The sequence below is a fragment of the Rhinopithecus roxellana genome, chromosome 13, assembly GCF_007565055.1.
Source record: "Rhinopithecus roxellana isolate Shanxi Qingling chromosome 13, ASM756505v1, whole genome shotgun sequence".
Taxonomy (NCBI): Eukaryota; Metazoa; Chordata; class Mammalia; order Primates; family Cercopithecidae; genus Rhinopithecus; species Rhinopithecus roxellana.
Genome location: NC_044561.1, coordinates 8,175,691 through 8,193,951, shown reverse-complemented (window position 1 = coordinate 8,193,951; position 18,261 = coordinate 8,175,691). Strand labels below are relative to the sequence as shown.

General features: G+C 53.8%; 1 protein-coding gene and 1 long non-coding RNA gene across 2 annotated transcripts; both read left to right on the top strand.

Moving 5' to 3' along the window:
- Window positions 1–2: 2 nt before the first annotated feature.
- LOC115892950 lies at window positions 3–8,376 on the top strand. Its single transcript, XR_004052908.1, has 3 exons — window positions 3–852; window positions 7,010–7,055; window positions 7,776–8,376. It is a non-coding gene; the product is annotated as an uncharacterized LOC115892950 (long non-coding RNA).
- Window positions 8,377–11,962: 3,586 nt separating this feature from the next.
- On the top strand, window positions 11,963–18,179 carry LOC104656683 (putative POM121-like protein 1). Its single transcript, XM_030914512.1, is given in 7 exon segments — window positions 11,963–12,088; window positions 12,693–12,920; window positions 13,333–13,506; window positions 13,509–13,545; window positions 13,548–13,862; window positions 13,865–14,079; window positions 18,090–18,179. Coding segments are annotated over 7 exon segments (1,185 nt in total).
- The last annotated feature ends 82 nt before the right edge of the window (window positions 18,180–18,261 follow it).

Genomic DNA, 18,261 nt, shown 5'->3' with positions numbered 1-18,261 from the left:
GGTCTCAATCTCCTGACCTCGTGATCCGCCCGCCTCGGCCTCCCAAAGTGCTGGGATTACAGGCTTGAGCCACCGCGCCCGGCCAACACAGCAGCCTCTTAAGGGGCACGCGGTATTGGCCTCCTCCAGAGCCTCGGTCCCAGCAACAGCCCCCTGCTCTTCCCCCACCCTAGCAGGTGTGCACTGGGCTCTGATGGGCTCAGCTTGTGGTTCTGTCAACCGTGGGTGACCCTCCATGTGAAATAAACAATGAAGAAAACAATGCACAGAATGAACTTAGCCTAATGTGGTGTAGTTGGGGCGGGGGTGTGTGTGACCTGGCGCAGTCCCCCACTGCAAGAGGAGCATTTCCTGCCCTAATCCCACTGAGGCCTCAGTGTGCCTGTCTGTTCCGTGGGAACCCTCTGAGTGACCCTCTCCTACCTCACCAGAACCCGGGACTCTCCAGGTTCCTCTCAGAGGGGGAAGGGCCCCCACCCTTATCCTACACATTGTGTCTGACTCCCCTGGTCAGATGGAAGGAGAAAATCTAGCAGTCAGAAATTCCACTGTTAGGCCAAGATTACATTATTTTATTTAAAAAATAAGCTGGGTGACTAACCCAGGGACACTGTGCTCTGCTAAATGATGACTCCAGCTACATTTCCCGAGGCCAAGAGATGAGAAGCTGCTGGCTCCAGGCTCCGCTGCAGGCTGCCCTGGCCGAGTGGGTGCTGGGCACCACAGAGGGCTGCCTGGTGTTGCCAAGCCATGCCCCGGTGCCTCCCTAAGAGTTCTGCTGTGGAGTCTGCATGGAGGGTGACTCTGGAGAGATGTTCGTGTCCAGGTGGCTGCCTGTGGTCTGGCTAAGGGGTGAGTATTCTTGGTGTCACCGCCCAAAGTAAAGCTGGGTCCCCAGGACACGGACTGGATGAGGCTCTGTGTCCAGGTGATGCTGTCCAGTGAGAGAGGTCGCAGTCAGAGTGAGGCTGATCGGAGGCCGCTGTCCAGTTGGTGCCCTGTGGAATGTGATTACATACTGGTTGACACCGTCCTGAGGGACATCACCAGCTGTGTGTCTCAGCCGTCCTGTGTCCCTGGGTTCTGTGCCCTTGTGTGTGGGTGACACTATTCCAGTGCGTGGAGACCCTGCCTCCTCCTGAGACCTTGGAAGAAACAGAACCTGCAGTCACCCCCAAGGAAGGGGAGTCTCAGCTGTTCCCTGGAGGCTGACCCAGCCCTGACCCAGACCCAAGGCCCAAAGGCCCAGCTCTAAGGTCCAAAGGGGCTCCACCCCGTTCTCTAACGGGACTCAGTCTCTGGCAAGGACGCAGGCTGCCATCCGCACTCCCCAGACGCACATGGCCCACCCTCCGCCCGTCCCGCGCCCACCCCCTCCCTCCAGTACCAGAGCCCTAGCTGGCGGCACCCGGGCATCCTTCTGGCTCAGAGCCACGCTCCACGAGGGGGACCGATCTGTTCACTTGCCCCGTCCTGGGGGTACCAGAGTAGCCAGCGCGACGCCTTCCGCACCTCGCCTAGGCCGCCCTTGTGCGGCCGTCCTCAGTCCCCGCCACCTTGCGGGGCCCCAGGAGGCACCGGCATCTTCTTGTGGTTTTTCCGGGCCGGGGTTCGGTGCGCTCCGCCGTCTGCTGGGCCGTCCGGTGCGTCGTCTGCGGTCCTGGAGGCGGCGACCAGGGCGCTCACGGCGCCGAGCGTCCGCAGCAGGGTCGGGTCACGGGGCGCGGCGCGGAGGACCGCGCGGGGCTCGCGGCGGGCAGGCGGGGACGACAGCGGCGGCGGCGGCAGCAGCGCGCGCAGGACGTCCAGCTCCGCTCGAAGCTCCGCGCGCAGTGCCTCAATCCCGGCGCCCAGCTCCGCGCGCACTGTCGCCAAGCCCTCCTGCAGCCGCCGCTCGCTCACCTCCAGGACCCCCGCCGGGTAGGTGGCCCCGCCGCGCGGCTCCCCGCACACCGAGCACACTGAGTCGCGGCTGTGCGCGCCGGTCCTCTCGCCCACGCCCGCCGCCCCGACCCTCGCACGCTCCGCCAGCTTCAGCAGCCGCGGCACCTCGGACCGCGAAGCTGCCTGGGCCCGGAGCTGGCCGCGCAGGCGAGCCAGCCGGCCCGGGGCTCGGGCGTCTTCCCGGCCGGGCCCATTGGATTGTAGCCCCGGGTCCCGCCGGCGGCCCGCGCGGCGCCGCAGCACCTCGCTGGCTCCGTAGGCACTATGCGCCTGGGCCCCAGGCTCCGCCATCCGCACTGCTGCCTCCACCGCCGCCAGCGCCCGGGATGGCCGGAAGCCCCAGGCTGCAGCCTGGCGACCGCTGGGGCCCAGGCGACGCACCGTGGAGGGGACCCTCGGGATGGCTGTGGGAACGACCAAAGCCCTGGGGGATCCGGCCTGGGGCGCGGTGAACCCCGGCAGGGCAGGGTCCTGGGCAGCCGGGTTCCCAGGGGACCCTGCCGGAACGACGGCGTTGTGGGCAGGTTCTCACCAAGGGCATGGCCCAGTTTCTGGGCAGAGGTGACATGGAGCATCGCCAGCCAAAGCCCAAGCACCACCCGCTACACACAAATCAGGAACTGAGCTCACATTTTCCACTGGAAGCTCTGGAGACAGTTCTCCATCATAGTCAAGGGAAGACCAGGAGTGGTCATGGACCCCACAGCCCTTTTCAGTGGCTCAGGGCGACCTCCTTCCATGTAGTCCAGGCCATTATCTCTATACCCTGTCCCCCAGTCCACACAGCTGGAAGAATGCATCCAGGTGGCATCTCCAGTCCCAAGCTGCTGACCCTTCCATGCGAGCTCTTCAGGGTCTCCCTTACTCTCCAAGGCGGCCCGCCTAGGGCCTCTGGAAATCCCTGGCCATCTCAAGCTGGGTTTTTTTTTTGTTTTGTTTTGTTTTGTTTTTATAAACAAGATTTTGCTGTGTTGCCCAGGCTGGGGTGCAGTGGTGCAATCAATCAATCATAGCTCACTGCAGCCTCCACCTCCTGGGCTCAAGTGATGCTCCCACCTCAGTCTCCTGAGTAGATGGGACTACAAGTGTGCACCAGCACGTCCGGCTAATTTAAAATTATAATTATAATAATAATAATAATTATTATTATTGTAGAGATAGGGTCTTACTGTGTTTCCCAGGTTGGTCTTGAACTTCTGGCCTCAAGTGATCCTCCTGTCTTGGCCTCCCAAAGTGCTGGGATTACAGGCGTGAGCCACCGTGTCCAAGCCTGTCTGTGCCTTTAACCTCCTCTAATCCAACAGTCTTCTTCATCCTTCTGGGTCTTTGCATAGTTCCTCTCCTCTGCCCACCCCCCTCCCCACCATTTTCCTGGTGGCTCTCACTTTTCCTACTAGGGCAGGGAAAAGTTCCTTGACCACCCCACCCCACACCGGGGACCTCGAGCCCCTCCTCCACAGCACCCTTCACAGTTCTATTTAAATGACTCTTTTCCTTCCTCCCACAGTGGGGTCTCTGAGCCCAGGGCTGGGTCATCTCTCCTGGGCTGAGTGTGGCACTAAGCATGCTGAGTGCTAGCCTGCACAGAGGCCAGACCTGGGTGGGTCCCGGGACACAGCTGTCAGTGGCTGTCTTGCCATGGAGTAAGTGGATGAATTAGTGGGGCTGGGATCCTCTCCCTTTTTACAGTAGGAGGCTGGGGGAGAGGAGCTGGCCAGCCGGTCCGCCTCTGCAGCCTGGCATCTAAGGCTCTCATGGCATCCCTGCTGACCTGCCTTCCCCTGCAGCCCTTCCACCCTCTGCGGAACCCTCGCCACTGCACCCATTCCTTCTCACCCCAGTGCCTTTGCATAAGCAGTGCTGCCTGTGGCCACCACAGGGCCCTAGGTATGGGCAGAGGGTAGTATCCCCCACACAGCATGTTGTTCTCCCTGTACCCCCAGGGGCTAGTCAGTGCTCTGGGTGCCCTGGACCCTGGGGCCTCCCTCAGCAAATTGTGGAGGCTGGCCTGGCACGAATCCAGGCTGATCTGGGAAGGGACATAGCAAGACAGTCCCTGGAGAATGTGTCCCCGAGTCCACCAGAGTCTGGCCCCTGCAGGTCAGTGCACGTGTGTGTGTGTGGGTGGGGGGATTGAGGGAATCGCTAATGCTGTCCTCAAGCAGCTGCTGAGAAGCTGGGTCCCTCTAGCCATGTTCATTCACGCAGTCACTCGCTGCAGCCCGTCTCTCTGGAAGGTACAGGAGGAGGTGAGAATTGGGTATTCCGTCAACCCCTCAGACTCCCCCATTCCTGCTGAGTCACCTGTGTCCTGGGACCTCCAGCAGCTGGCTCTACTGATCCCTAGAGCCTCATTAGCCATTCTCTCCCTCCCCCGCGTCATTAAAACACTGCCAGCAAAAGAGCCCTGGGTTCTTTCCCCAGCCCTGCTGGAGACCCAGGGGCTCTGCCCTCTGTGAGCCAAGTCTTCACCTGTGAAATGAAGAGATCTCTGAGGTCCCCAGAAGGGATGACAGGGAGGCCTAGATGGTGGAGAAGGTGCAGGAGAGAGTCCAGATTTGCAGAAAGAGCTGTTAGTTTTGTGATCTCTGCCTGGAGGTTTATGGATGGGCTGAAAGAGAAGCTGAGCCTTTGCAATGAGTCCAGATCAGGCCTTGTTCCTGCAGGGGCTCCAGATGTGGGGGCAGGGGCTCCAGATGTGGAGGGTGGGGGCTCCAGATGTGGGGGCTGGAACTTGTGACAGGGGGTCCCAAAGTCATGGGCATAGAGAAGATAGGTTGGCAGGAGCAAGGGCAGAATGGGAGCGGGGTCCTGGGGACCCTGTTGGGCCCTGAGGAGGACTGCAGAGGTGTCGGTGAGGGGTGGACATGCAGGCATGTCAGCAAGACCCTGAGCCCCTGAGCTCAAGTGCAGTGGTGGCTGTGAAGCAGGTTGTGGGGACCCTGACTTGAGCTTCATTGGTAGCAGGGCTGGGGTGGAAACCGGGGACTGGCGGAGAGGAGATGGGGTGGGGGCTGGCCAAAGCAGTGTGTCCCTCAGGGAGCATGGCAGAGCGGCAGAGCCGGACACGCACACAGGTCTGCTCTCCAGTTCCTCTGGGAAGTTCCTCAAATTCAGCCAGCCACAGCTGCCCCTGGCACAGAGGAGCTGACTGCGGCTCCAGCGCCGGGCCTGCTCCTTCCAATCCTGTTCCCTTCAGTGTGCCCTGGGCCAGGGGCCAGGAACGGTGGGGATGAAGAGGCTGCTTGTGCCTGTGGGAACCCACGAGGTTGTCCCTGGGCCCAGGCTGTAGCTCTGTGCATTCAGGCATGCAAGCTGGGTGGGTGACTAGCCACCTTGCCCCTTAGTAATGCATTCACATGGTGGGGGGGGGGGGGTGCTCAGAGGAAACCCCAGGGCTCCTCTGCTTAGCTGGGCCAGGGGTCTTGATGGGGCAGTCTCTCCGTGTGACTTAATTGTCATCACTTTTGTGCTCTATGGCTATTAAGTAAAACTTGGCAGCCACCTTGGCTGGAGGTTTTATGTCCCAGAGCCCGAGGGCAGCTGGGAGCCAGGGGAGCGCTCAGACGGCAGGGCCAGGCAAGCTCTATGTGTGGGAGGGGGCTGTGGAGGCCTCTGAGGGCTGCAACAGGGACCCGGCAGGGCCGGGGTGGAGGCAGAGGGTGTGACTGTGGCTTCACCGTCATCAGAGTGGAGGTAGAGATGCAGGCAGAGTCCTTGAAGCTGGCTCAGGGGTCTGTGTGGGGAGGGGGCACACCCAGCAGGGGCCTGAGGGTAAGCTAGGGAGGCAGCAGGGTCTTGGAGCTATCTCCCAAAGGTAGTGGGGAGCCCCAGGAAGGGCAGGGAACAGGAGCAGCCAGCAGGTACAGCTGATCTGCCCTGAGGTCCTGGACACACTTGTCGGGACAGGAAGGCTCATCTTGGAGCTGGTCCTGGAGGGGCCAGGTGGGTCACGGCCCCTGGCCCTCTGCTCAGACCACAGAGCACAGGACACTTGTCCATCCTTTGCTGTGACTGTGCTGCTTGCTCTGGGAGCAGCTGCTGCTGGGCCTTTGGAGGAGGAGGGAGGTTGGCCTGGCTGGGGCCCAGCCCCTGCATCCAGGCTCTTAGAAGGGAAAGTGATGGTCCTTTTAGGCCCCAGGAGTGCAGGCTGTGTAGTGGGGCCTCGGTACACGTAAGCTGGCAGGTCTGGCTTGGGCTTTGCTCAGGACACTGGGTACTGGGTTCTGGGTTCAGAGGCCTCATGAAAACACCTAGCCTCAGTTTCCTCATCTGTCAGGACCAGCGGCTGGCTGGGAGGAGTGTGTGACCATGGTAGCGGCCGGCTTAGTCTATTCTAGGAGACCTTGCCTCCCAGACCCCTGAGCTGACCTCTTCTTTGAGAGCTCAGAGAGGAGAATGACTTGCTCCAGGTCTTACTGCAGGGTCTGGGGCTTCCTGTGGGGACTCAGGCACACCTTGTCCCTGAATACCTGTGCCTTGCCCACTGGACCCTGGAACTGTGCCCCGGCCTCCTGTGGCACTGGGAACTGTCCCAGGGCAGGTGGCTCTGCAGGAGGCCAACTCATTACCCAGCCATGGCCTTGCCTGATATGGGTAATGAGCTTATGACCTGGTAATGACCTTGTTTGTCTGTTCCTGGCATCAGCAGCCTCAGCTCTTCTTGCAAAGAATGTCTGGCCTGGGGTGGGTCTGACCAGTCTGTGCCGCAGGCCCCAGCATCCCAGTGTGCCCTGCATGGGGTGTTGGGCCTGCCGGTATCTACCTGTATGTGCCCTGAGGGCCCAGACTCAGCCCCCAGTGGGAGAACTTGGGGCTCCTGACAGACCCCTCCCAATTGCACAACCTGGGCAGGAAAGCCCTGACCCACTCTGGGCCTCACTCTCACCACAGCTGATGACAAGATTCTCTGCTTGGTCAAACTTTATTTAGGCTCCTGAGCCTTCTCCTAGGCACATCTGAGCACTTCCTTATAAACTCCAGTTTTAGCAAGAATCCTGCAAAGTCAGTTTAGCCAGAAGCCCTCATCCTTGACATCTGATCGGATTCCCCCTCTGTCCCGCAGGTGTGGTCTGACCATCCTGGCCGGCCTTCAGCAAGAATCCTGTTAGGTGAGTTTAGCCAGAATCCCTGGTGGCTGACGGTTCCTCCTAGTCACTGTCCATGCACTGCCCCCACCCTGCTCCTGGACTGTCAGATCCCACTTGCCCTTGTGGTCTTTGAGGCTGAGCCAGACGAGCAGAATCTCATCTCCATGGTCCCTTATACCTAGTGAGATGGTCCTGAATAGTCTTCCCTACAGAGCTTTAGCAAGTGTCTTCTTTTTTTTTTTTTTCTTGAGATGGAGTCTCGCTTTGTCGCCCAGGCTAGAGTGCAGTGGCACCATCTTGGCTCACTGCAGTCTCCAACTCCCTGGTTCAAGCAATCCTCCTGCCTCAGCCTCCCAAGTAGCTGGGATTATAGGCACCCACCGCCATGCCCAGCTAGTGTCATTTTTCATTGAATTTTTTTTTTTTTAACAATGGGGACAAAAGAGGGTCCGCAAGCAGGGCTGCTGCTGGGCACCATGGGAGGGCTGCCTGGTGGGACAGGCCCCCACATGCAGGGGCCCTTGGGGCCTCCCCTTCCCCTGCCAGGTGGGCTGGGGTCTCTGTGTCAGGGTTGTCCTCACCACCACTTGGGGATGGACCTCCACTGTTATCCTAGGGAAGGGGCCAGGGAGGGGAGTCTGCATGCTGAGCAGGCCTGCTCGAGGCCTCTGCTATCCCAATGCAGCCCCCAGTATTTAGACCTGCCCCCAGTGACCTGCTCCCTCTTGCCCATCATTCCAGGAACTTCCTGCTCCATACCTGTGCACATCCTGTCCTGAGGCCAGCTTCCCCTGCTCAGCCTCAGGTTGCAGCCACCCACCCTCCCAGGAGGGCCTTCCCTGCTCCTGTGGCTTCCTGCTGGCACTCACTGCACTGGGTAGTTCTTCCTGGTGTGTGGGGCCCTAGTCTCTGTCTCCTGTTGGATTTGACTTCTACCAGAGCAGGGACCTCCCTGAGTCTTCACGGCCCAGAAAAGTGCCCAGCATGCTACCGCACATCATAAATACCTGTTCACTATCACTGAGTGAAGACATCTTATTAAAGATGACATTAAAGAACAGGGCATAGGGCTTGGCATTCAGTAGGCACACAGTACATAATGGCTTTGTTATTCCAGTCTGGGGTTGTGTTCGTGCCTCACTTTCCCACCTGGCCTGACAGGAGGGGCTCAGGGGCTGGGCTGGCTGTGTCTCTGGGCCCCTTGCCTGGAAATGCCTGAGGAGGGGCAGGGTTCTCATCCCAGCTCCATCCCAGGGGTTCCCAACCCTCTGACCTTGAGGAGCGGTGGGAAGCGAAGGCTGCAGCCACCCTGCAGCACTGCAAACACAGGCTGGGGCAGGATGATGGGGACAGAGGGTATGCACATGGGGCAGGGGGAGGGAGAGGGTGTGCTCATGAGGTGGGGGGAGGGAGAGGGTGTGCACATGGGGTGGGGGAAGGAGAGGGTATGTACAGGAGGTGGGGGGAGGGAGAGGGCGTGCACATGGGGTAGGGGGAGGGAGAGGGTGTGCACATGGGGTGGGGGGAGGGAGAGGGTGTACACAGGTGGGGGAGGGAGAGGGTATGCACATGGGGTGGGGGGAAGGAGAGGGTGTGCACATGGGGTGGGGGAGGGAGAGAGTGTGCACATGGGGCGGGGGAAAGAGAGGGTATGCACATGAGGTGGGGGGAGGGAGAGGGCGTGCACATGGGGTGGGGGTAGGGAGAGGGTGTGCACATGGGGCGGGGGAAGGAGGGTATGCACATGAGGTGGGGGGAGGGAGAGGGCGTGCACATGGGGTGGGGGGAGGGAGAGGGTGTGCACATGGGGTGGGGGGAGGGAGAGGGTGTACACATGAGGTGGGCGAGGGAGAGGGTGTGCACATGGGGTGGGGGGAAGGAGAGGGTGTGCACATGAGGTGGGGAGGGAGAGGGTATGCACATGAGGTGGGGGGAGGGAGAGGGTGTGCACATGAGCAGGAGGGAGAGGGTGTGCACATGAGGTGGGGAGGGAGAGGGTGTGCACATGAGGTGGGGGGAGGGAGAGGGTGTGCACATGAGGGGGAGGGAGAGGGTGTGCAGATGGGATGGGGGAGGGAGAGGGTGGGCACATGGGGTGGGGGGCACCAGGCTGCGGCTGCACCTCAGCCCTTACCACTCCCGCCCACCCTATGGAACCCCCTCCGAGCCCTTATGCCTCAGCAGGTGGGGGTGAGGGGCTTAAGTGTAGGTCTTTACCCAAGCTTTGCACCAAGTCATGTCAGTCACTGGTATACATCCTTGTAACTGACACCCTCATCAAGGTCTTTCCTCTACATCTTCCTGTCTCAAAATGAGAATGCTTGATGGTGGTTAATTATTCTCTTATGTTATATGTTTACTGGGAGTGTGTGATAACACATGAAATAGTATGTAACATCTATGTCAGCCAAAAGCATGAGGACTGCCTGTCTACCCAACCAGCATTTATCCCCGAATCAGCGCAGCGCTTCTCTCCCTTCTCTCCAGATGGGCCTGATTTGTATGTTTCTCTTGCTTTTTATAGATGTTTTCCTAGGTATGTGGTATCTCGAAACAGCATGGCTTGGCTTTGTTGTCTGTAAGTGTTATAAATAAAAATGGTATGCTGTATTTTTACAATATGCTTAAGTAAAAAATGATATTCTGTGTACTGGCTGGGCTCGGTGGCTCACACCTGTAATGCCAACACTTTGGGAGGCTGAAGTGGGCCGATTACTTGCGGCCAGGAGTTGGAGACCAGCCTGGCCAACATGGTAAAACCCTGTATCTACTAAAAATACAAAAATTAGGCAGGTGTGGTGGTGCACACCTGTAATCCCAGCTACACAGGAGGCAGGGGCAGGAGAACCACTTGAACCTAGGAGGCGGAGCTTGCAGTGAGCCAAGATTGAACCACTGCACTCCAGCCTGGGCGACAGAGCAAGACTCTGTCTCAAAAGAAAAAAAGATATTCTGTGTATGGCTTGTCAAGTTACACACACACACACACACACCCACACCCACCACACCTTGCTGAATTTTTTATTTGATTTGCATTAAATCTGTAGAACAATTTGGGGAGAATTGACAACTTTATAATATTGAATCTTCCAATCCATAGAGCAGGTTATATATTATCTCTCTTATTTAGAATTTTTAAAGTCTTTCAATCAAGTTTTATAATTTTTCAATACAGGTCTTGCATAGTTTTTGTTAGATTCTTCAGTTACCTTTGTTCCTGTTGTTATTGCACATGGTAAATGTAATGGTCTGGGACTGGCCATTTACACCCAACATTACTTGTAAGCTTCATCCAGTCTGTTGTGCAGCTGTCGTTGATTCAGTCTCACTACTGTATAAGAAGATTCCAACTAATTTATTCATTCTCCTGTTAATGGACATTTGAATCAGTCTGGATTTTCTTTTTTTCTATTACGGTGTTTCTATGGACGTTTTTGCACCTGCCTCTTGGGGCTCCTATGCAAGCGTCCCTCAAAAGAACTGGCCGGGCGCAGTGGCTCACACCTGTAATCCCAGCACTTTGGGAGGCCGAGACGGGCAGATCACGAGGTCAAGAGATCGAGACCATCCTGGCTAACACGGTGAAACCCCGTCTCTACTAAAAATACAAAAATTTTGTATTTTTGTATTTTTTGAAGTCCCAGCTACATGGGAGGCTGAGGCAGGAGAATGGCATGAACCCGGGAGGCGGAGCTTGCAGTGAGTGGAGATCGCGCCACTGCACTGCAGTCTGGGCAACAAGAGCAAAACTCTGTCTCAAAAAAAAAAAAAAAAAAAGGAAATACCCAAAGTGTGTTTTTCTCACTAAGAACCAGTAATTGCTTTTCCTGATTTCTGTGTTGTTTTTGAGACTCTGTTTTATTGAGTTCTCCTCTGATCTTTAAATAATTTTTTTCATGGGCTGCTTTTGGTTTTGCTTTGTTCTTGCTTTTCTAGATCTTTAAGATGCATCATCAGTTTATTAATGTGTCATCTTTCTACTTTTTGGATGTAGGCATTTACTGCTACAAACTTCCCTCACAGCACTGATTTTGCTGAATCCAAAAGCTTTTGGTATATGGTGTTTCCATTTTCATTTGTTTGAAAACATTTTCAGATTTTCATTTTAATTTCTTCATTGAATCAGTGGTCATTCAGGAGGGTGGGGTTTAATTTTCATATATGTGTATAGGTTCTGTAGTTTGCCTTGGTATCCGTTTCTAGTTTTATTCCTCTGTTGTCTGATAATTGGAATGATATGATTGTGATTTCTTAAAATTTATAGGGACAGCTTTTGTGAACTAACAAAGGATCTGTTTTGAAGAATGTTTCATGTGCTGATGAAAAAAAGTATATTAATTTATCTAAAAATAGCACACAGATCCTCAAATAATATATATTTTGCAAAATAACAATAGTCTTCAAAACAAACAAAAAAACAAAAAAGAGACTGAGTGGCTTTGTTTGACATTTTTGCAAAAGAGAGGACACTTGAGTCCTCCTGTCTCCTTCTGCATTCCGACTATCTCATAATCTTGTTAGGTTGAAATACACAAAGAATACCTGGCCTCCCTCAAATAGGTCTGTGTAAAAGGAGGAGTTTGGTTTTGGTTTCTCTTGGTCAATTGCACAGAGATGAAAGCACTGGGTCCTATGGAAAGTATGTCCCTCCCAGCCTGCCCTGGCCATCACCCCAGCTGCCACTCCAACAGGATCTGGGTGTCCCAGGCACTTCTGTTCTGAGCAACTCTCCACTCCAGAGTTCCTAGGAGAAGGGCAGGAGGACACTCAGATGTGAATCCCAAAGCTGTCACCTCCTGTGCCAGCTGCTGGGCCGGGAATCCAGCTCCCCCGAAGTGACTTATTTGCTGGGCCAGAACCAGGCCTTGGACAGAGTCTGGATAGCTCTTGGGGCTCCAGGCCAGGGAGAGAAGGGGACACTACAATGCATGGACCATACAGTCCTCCAGCCCAGCAGCCTCAAGCCTCAGCAGGAGAGCAGGAATCTTCAGCCATCCACAGGAGGATCTGCAGCCATTGTGCACGCCTATTCTTCCCACGCGCCTCTCCCTCCAGTACCTATTGTGTGCGCCACCTGCCCCCACCAAGGCGTTGCCAGAAGGTGCCTTGTGTGCGTTCCTGGCTGTGCCAATTCCTTAAGGTCTCCCTTCCTACAAAGATCTGTGACTCACGCCGTCTTTGCACGCGTACCCACTCTCTCAGGTTGGAAAGATACATTTCCCGTCAACAGGGGAAACTGCTCATGTAGCCTTTGGCTGAGTTGGCAGCTAAGGCAGATGCTCAGAGCCTAGCTCTTGAGAGTTGAAGCATCCCACGGTTCCCCACTGCTCCCAGGAGTGGTTACCTGGGCACTCTCTGCCTGTCACCCCTCTCCTGTCCCGGGCACTGAGGACCTGCCAGTAGGGCTCAGTTGCCTGGAGCCTGCTCACCCCATCCCCCAGTTCACTTTGCATGTGGGATCTCCCTGTTTCCACTGGCCCTGGACGGAGTGACAGGCCATCCTACAAGTACCCAGACACTTGGCATCAGTGGTGTGTCAAAACAACTCCAAGGGTTTTCCGTGATCCTGCAAGCCCTGTGTTCCTTGCTGGCCATCCTGCCTTCAATTTGAATGCACAGGTACCACAGCAAGCCAGCGCTGTGTGCTCCCAATTCCAGGGTGTCCTGCAGCTCAGCCAGTGCACTGAGCACAAGGACTCTCTGTGGGGCCCAGGAGCAGAGAGTCACTCCTTTGGGGCCCACAACACCCGGCTGTGTTCCAGACTCATGTCCAGAGAAGATCGTGTTGAGGGCCCTCAAGGAGAGGGGGCAGGGATGCCCGAGCAGGACAACGACCCCAGGATCCAAGAGAATCATTGTTTGGACGAATGGAGGCAAGATGGCGCAGTTCTGGGTTCTTCACCATCAACTTTCCCGCACCTGGGAAAGACACGGGTCGACTGCGCAGGCGCAACCAGACCTCCGACGGAGAAAAACCGGAACCCGCCTAGCCACGCCTACCGCCCTGCCCCTGACCCACCTATGTGCCACCCACTGCCCTCCCACTCCCAGGCCCAGGACATAAAAGCCGCTCCCCGCGGGCGCGCTGCACGAACTTCCTCAGCCCCCACTCCTGTCGGGACTGCATTAGGAACCTCGCCTGAGAGCTCCACTGGGTGACTCCCCCGGCCTCCCCTGCCGGAGACTGACGAACCTCACTCCTCCCCCACAAAGCTGGCTGACCAAAAAATAAATTTGCAGTTTTGCTCCTAGCCTTGCCTACTCGCTGGTCCTTTAATACTCGCCCTGGTGAGCCTAGAAAGCAAATCAGTTTCCTAGAAAGCAAATCAATCATGATCAGAGAAGGGTTCCTGAGAGCACCGGGGATGCATGGTCTGCATTTAGGCCCCTGTGGGACAATGGAGGCCTCTCTCCCTTCGTGCCCAGGCCTGGACCTCTGCAGAGAGACCTCCATGCCCAGATGTCAGAAGTCTGGGATATACCCAGAGATCTCAGTCCTCCTGGATGAGCTCATCCCCACACGAAATGCCATCTTGAGCTCCTACAACCCCCCTGGAGGCTTCCCGTCACTAAAGAGGAGGGGGCCAGCCTCATCCCACTGTTGGCTGCCCCTCAAGTCCTCAAAGACGGTGAGTGAGGACCAGCCTCAGGCTGTCTCTTGGGGTCTCGCCCAGTGTGAAAAGGTGGCAGATGCAGCACCAGGGCAGACGCTTGCCCCTAGGAATGGCTCCCCGACATCCCAGGCCTCTAGGCCCCGTAGACACAAGTTTCCCCTGCTGCTGCTCAGGCAAGGGGAGCCTCTGATGCTGCCACCTGCTTTACAGCTGGGGTCCGGGTCACTGTTGAAGACCTGGACCTCGAGAAGGAGGTTGCACTCTGGTGCAACAGTGCACTGTGGGATGAGGCTAAGGCCATCTGGGACTACAGACCCTCATGGCCTTCCCACACTTTGTCCTCACTTGCAACAGGGACTTCTCGTCTGCCTGTTGTACATAAAGCACCCAGCATGGATGTACAGCAGGACAGACACATGTCCCAAGACTCTGTGGCTGTCTTTCTGGGCTCTCTTATCTGTCCCATTGATCTGTGTGTCTAGTTTCATGCTAGGACCATGCTGTTCTGGTTACCACGCACTTGTCAAAAATTTTGTCATTCTAATTTGCAATGAAATGGGATGCCTTTAGTTTTGTTGTTTTTGGTGAGGATGACTTTGGTTCTTTGAGCTCTTTTTTGGTTTCATATGAGTTTTATGACTTTCCAGTTCTGTGAGTGATGATGTTGGTATTTTGGTAGGGGTTGTATTGACTCTCTAGACTGCTTTGGGCAGTGTGGTCATTTTAATGCTATGAATTCCTTCTGTGGGCATGAAATGATTGTCCATTTCTTTCTCTCCTCTTAAACATTTTCATCAGTGTTTTCCAGTTTTCCTTGTAGAAGTCTTTCACCTCCTCGGTAAAATTTTTTCTGTGGCATATCATTTTCATTTTGTTGCTGTTGTAAATGGGATTGCCTTCTTAATTTCTTTCCCAATTAGACCATTATTGGTGATTTTGTATCCTGCAAATGAGGGTATTAATTTATTTATCAAGTCTAGTGGATATCAAGTTTATCAAGTTGATATCAATAATAATCAAATAATAATAATAATCAAATAATACTTGATATCAAGTATTATTTATCAAGTCTGGTGGAGCCTTTACATGTTTCTAAATCCAAGATCACATCTTCATCAGACAAGGATAATTTGATGTCCTCTTTTCCAATGTGGGTGGCTTTTATTTTTTTCTCCTGCATGATTGTGTGATTTCGAATAAAAGTGGTGAGAACGGGCATCCTCCTCTTGTTACTGTTTACACAGGAAATGCTTTTAACTTTTCCCCATCCTGTAGTAGGTTAGCTATGGCTTTGTCCTATACAGCTTTTATTATTTCTAGGTTTTTTTTTTAGACAGATTCTGGCTCTTGTCACCCAGACTGTAGTGCAATGGTGCAATCTTCGCTCACAGCAACCTCCATCTCCCAGGTTCAAGCGATTCTCCTGCCTCAGCCTCCCGAGTAGCTGGGAGGCGCTTGCCACCACGCCCGGCTAATTTTTGTACTTTTGGTAGAGATGGGGTTTCACCATGTTATAAATAAACAAATAAAATCCTAATCCCCAAAGTGGTGGTATTAGGAGGAAGAGCTTTTGGGAGGTAATTAAGTCATGAGGGTGACTCTTGGATGAGATTAGTGCTGTTTTGTTTTTTCTTTTCTTTTCTTTTTTCTTTCTTTCTTTCTTATTTTTTTTTTTTTTTTTTTTTTTTTGAGATGGAGTCTCGCTCTGTCACCCAGGCTGGAGTGCAGTGGCCGGATCTCAGCTCACTGCAAGCTCCGCCTCCCGGGTTTACGCCATTCTCCTGCCTCAGCCTCCCGAGTAGCTGGGACTACAGGCGCCCGCTACGTCGCCCGGCTAGTTTTTTGTATTTTTTAGTAGAGACGGGGTTTCACTGGTTTCTTTCTTTCTTTCTTTTCTTTTTTTTTTTTTTTGAGACAGAGTCTTGCTCTGTCGCCCAAGCTGGAGTGCAATGGCGTGATCTCAGCTCACTGCTACCTCTGCCTCCCGGGTTCAAGCGATTCTCCTGCCTCAGCCTCCTGAGTAGCTGGGATTAAAGCCCGCCACCACACCTGGCTAATTTTTGTATTTTTAGCAGAGACAGGGTTTCACCATGTTGGCCAGGCTGGTCTCCAACTCCTGACCTCGGATGATCCACCTGCCTCAGCCTTCCAAAGTGCTGGGATTATAGGCATGAGCCATTGTGCCCAGCCGGGATTTGTGCTCTTATAAAAGAGAACCCAAAGGCTTCTCTCACCCCTTTCCGCCATGAGGACATGGTAAGTCTGCAGTGAAAGAGGGCCCTCACCAGATACCAATCACGCTGCCACCCTGATCTCAGACTTCTAGCCACTAGAACTGTGAGAATTCCTGTTGTTTAGAAGCTACCCAGTCACAGTACTTCGTTATACCAGCACCAACCAAGACATAGGGTGATGCTGAACTGTATTTGGGTATTTGGGTTGTGGATTCAAAAGCTGAGGATACTCACGGCCAGGCGCGGTGGCTCACGCCTATAATCCCAGCACTTTGGGAGGCTGAGGCGGGCAGATCACGACGTCAGTAGTTCGAGACAATCCTGAACAACATGGTGAAACCCCGTTTCTACTAAAAACACAAAAATTAACCGGGTGTGGTGGCATGTGCCTGCAGTTCCAGCTACTCAGGAGGTTGAGGCAGGAGAATCACTCGAACCCGGGAGGCAGAGGTTGCAGTGAGCTGAGATTGTGCCACTGCACTCCAGCCTGAGCCAGAGCGAGACTCCATCTCAAAAAAAATAAAAAATAAAAAGTAAATCAATTTCTTATCTTCACTTTCTCTTTTCATTTTATTTTTATATGTTTATTATCATTCTAGCTAGTTTTATCAGGGTTTATCTGACTTGAAATGGATGGAGGATGGAGCTGGCTAACAAACCCTACTCTGCTGTTTCTCAGCTCTGTAGTCCTGGTTCAGTTTCTTAGCTGCTCTGAGCATCAATTTCCTTGTCAGTAAAGAGCAATTGCTACTTGTACTTCTCTGTAGGAAGGTTGTTTTGTGGATTAAATGAGAGACAGCAAAGCACTTACAGCAATATTTGGTAAATGGTAGTTGCTACAATTCTAATTTACCAAGTAAGCATAATTTACCAAATAATAATAATTAAAAAGGAATTCATTTAATGCCCCAAGTGTCACTGAAATTGGCCCAACTATCCCATAGAACTAATGTTTATGGTTACTTTTGAATAAACATAGAAACTGATCCTCCCAGTTTTAAAACTTCAGAAAGTTACATTTGTCTTATCTGAGTTCCTTTCTCAGGAAACCAAACATCAGGCCTCCCCCAAGGAATTGAAACTTACCAGATCATTGCATCTGGACAAACAGATCAACACCCCTCACCCACCATGACTGCCTAAGCCACCACCTGCTTCCTGTTGACCAACTCCTTTTCCTTACCCCTCTCTAATTCCAGTTTTCTTGCATGCGCTTACATTTCCTCCCTACTATATAAACCTCTGAGTTTAGTTGGTCAGGAAGATAGATGTGAGCCTGATCTCCCATCTCCTCTGCTGCAGCATCCTATTAAAAGACGTCTTCTTGGGCAATACTTATCTCAGTGATTGGCCTTCTGTGTGGCCAGCAGCAGGACCTAGGCCGAAACCCTGGCATTTTGGTAACATCACCAAGTCTCTTGAATTCTCAGGGCTTCAGCTATCCATTTTCTCAATGAGGCCTTACTGCAAACGGAACTGTTACTGTTCTTTGTAAATAACCCACAATCTGAGTTCCTGCAAAATTGTGCAAAGAAAAAACATAGAAATATATTCATCTCATCTTCTATATCACTAAGTGAAAGAAAAATACACTGCCCCACATCTGAGTTTAGCATTCTTAGCCCCCTTGCCCAGGGGTGCACAGCAACCAAGTACAGGGCCAGGAAAGTCACCAGGGACTCTGAGCTCCTTAGGCTGAGGGACTGTCTCCAGGAACTGATGGGCAGCCAGCCCCGGAGGGAAGACCCAGCTGCCCTCCCCAGGATGGTGATGCAGCCAGCCAAGACTCAGCCCACTAGAGGTCTTGTCCTTTTGGATCGCAAGAGAGATCTCTTCTGACTCATTCCATAGCACTGCCCTGGGGGCTGCAGCACCCCCACGTCCGGGCTTACCTAGAGACAGCAAGATCCTGCGCTGAGGGCATCTGTAAGTTCAGATGCGACCAGAAAGGGCAGCAAAGTGTCCTTCTGGGACTGAGTCCATCTTACTCCCAAAAGGGTGAGCCATGCGGTGTGCCTGGCCCCTCCATAAATACTGCCAACTGCCTGACAGGGACAGCATAGTGGTAGCTGAGGCCCTTGCTGTTTGACACACGAGGAAATGAATATCAAAGAGGTTCATGCAGCTACTAAATGGCAGGGCCACAATTTGAATGTAGGGCTGTCTGGTTCCAAAATGTGGCCTTCTCCCTGACCCCACACTCTCAGTGGAGCTTGGAACCCTGTGTGGGTTTTGCTGGTTTTAGCTTCAGAGTGATACAGAGGACGGCGCAGCCAGACCCCTTGCTGTACCAATGACAATCTCTGTGACCTTAGGGCGAATTCCTTGCCAGCTCTGTGCCTCGAGTTCCTCATCCATCAAAGAGGGGCATTATCTATT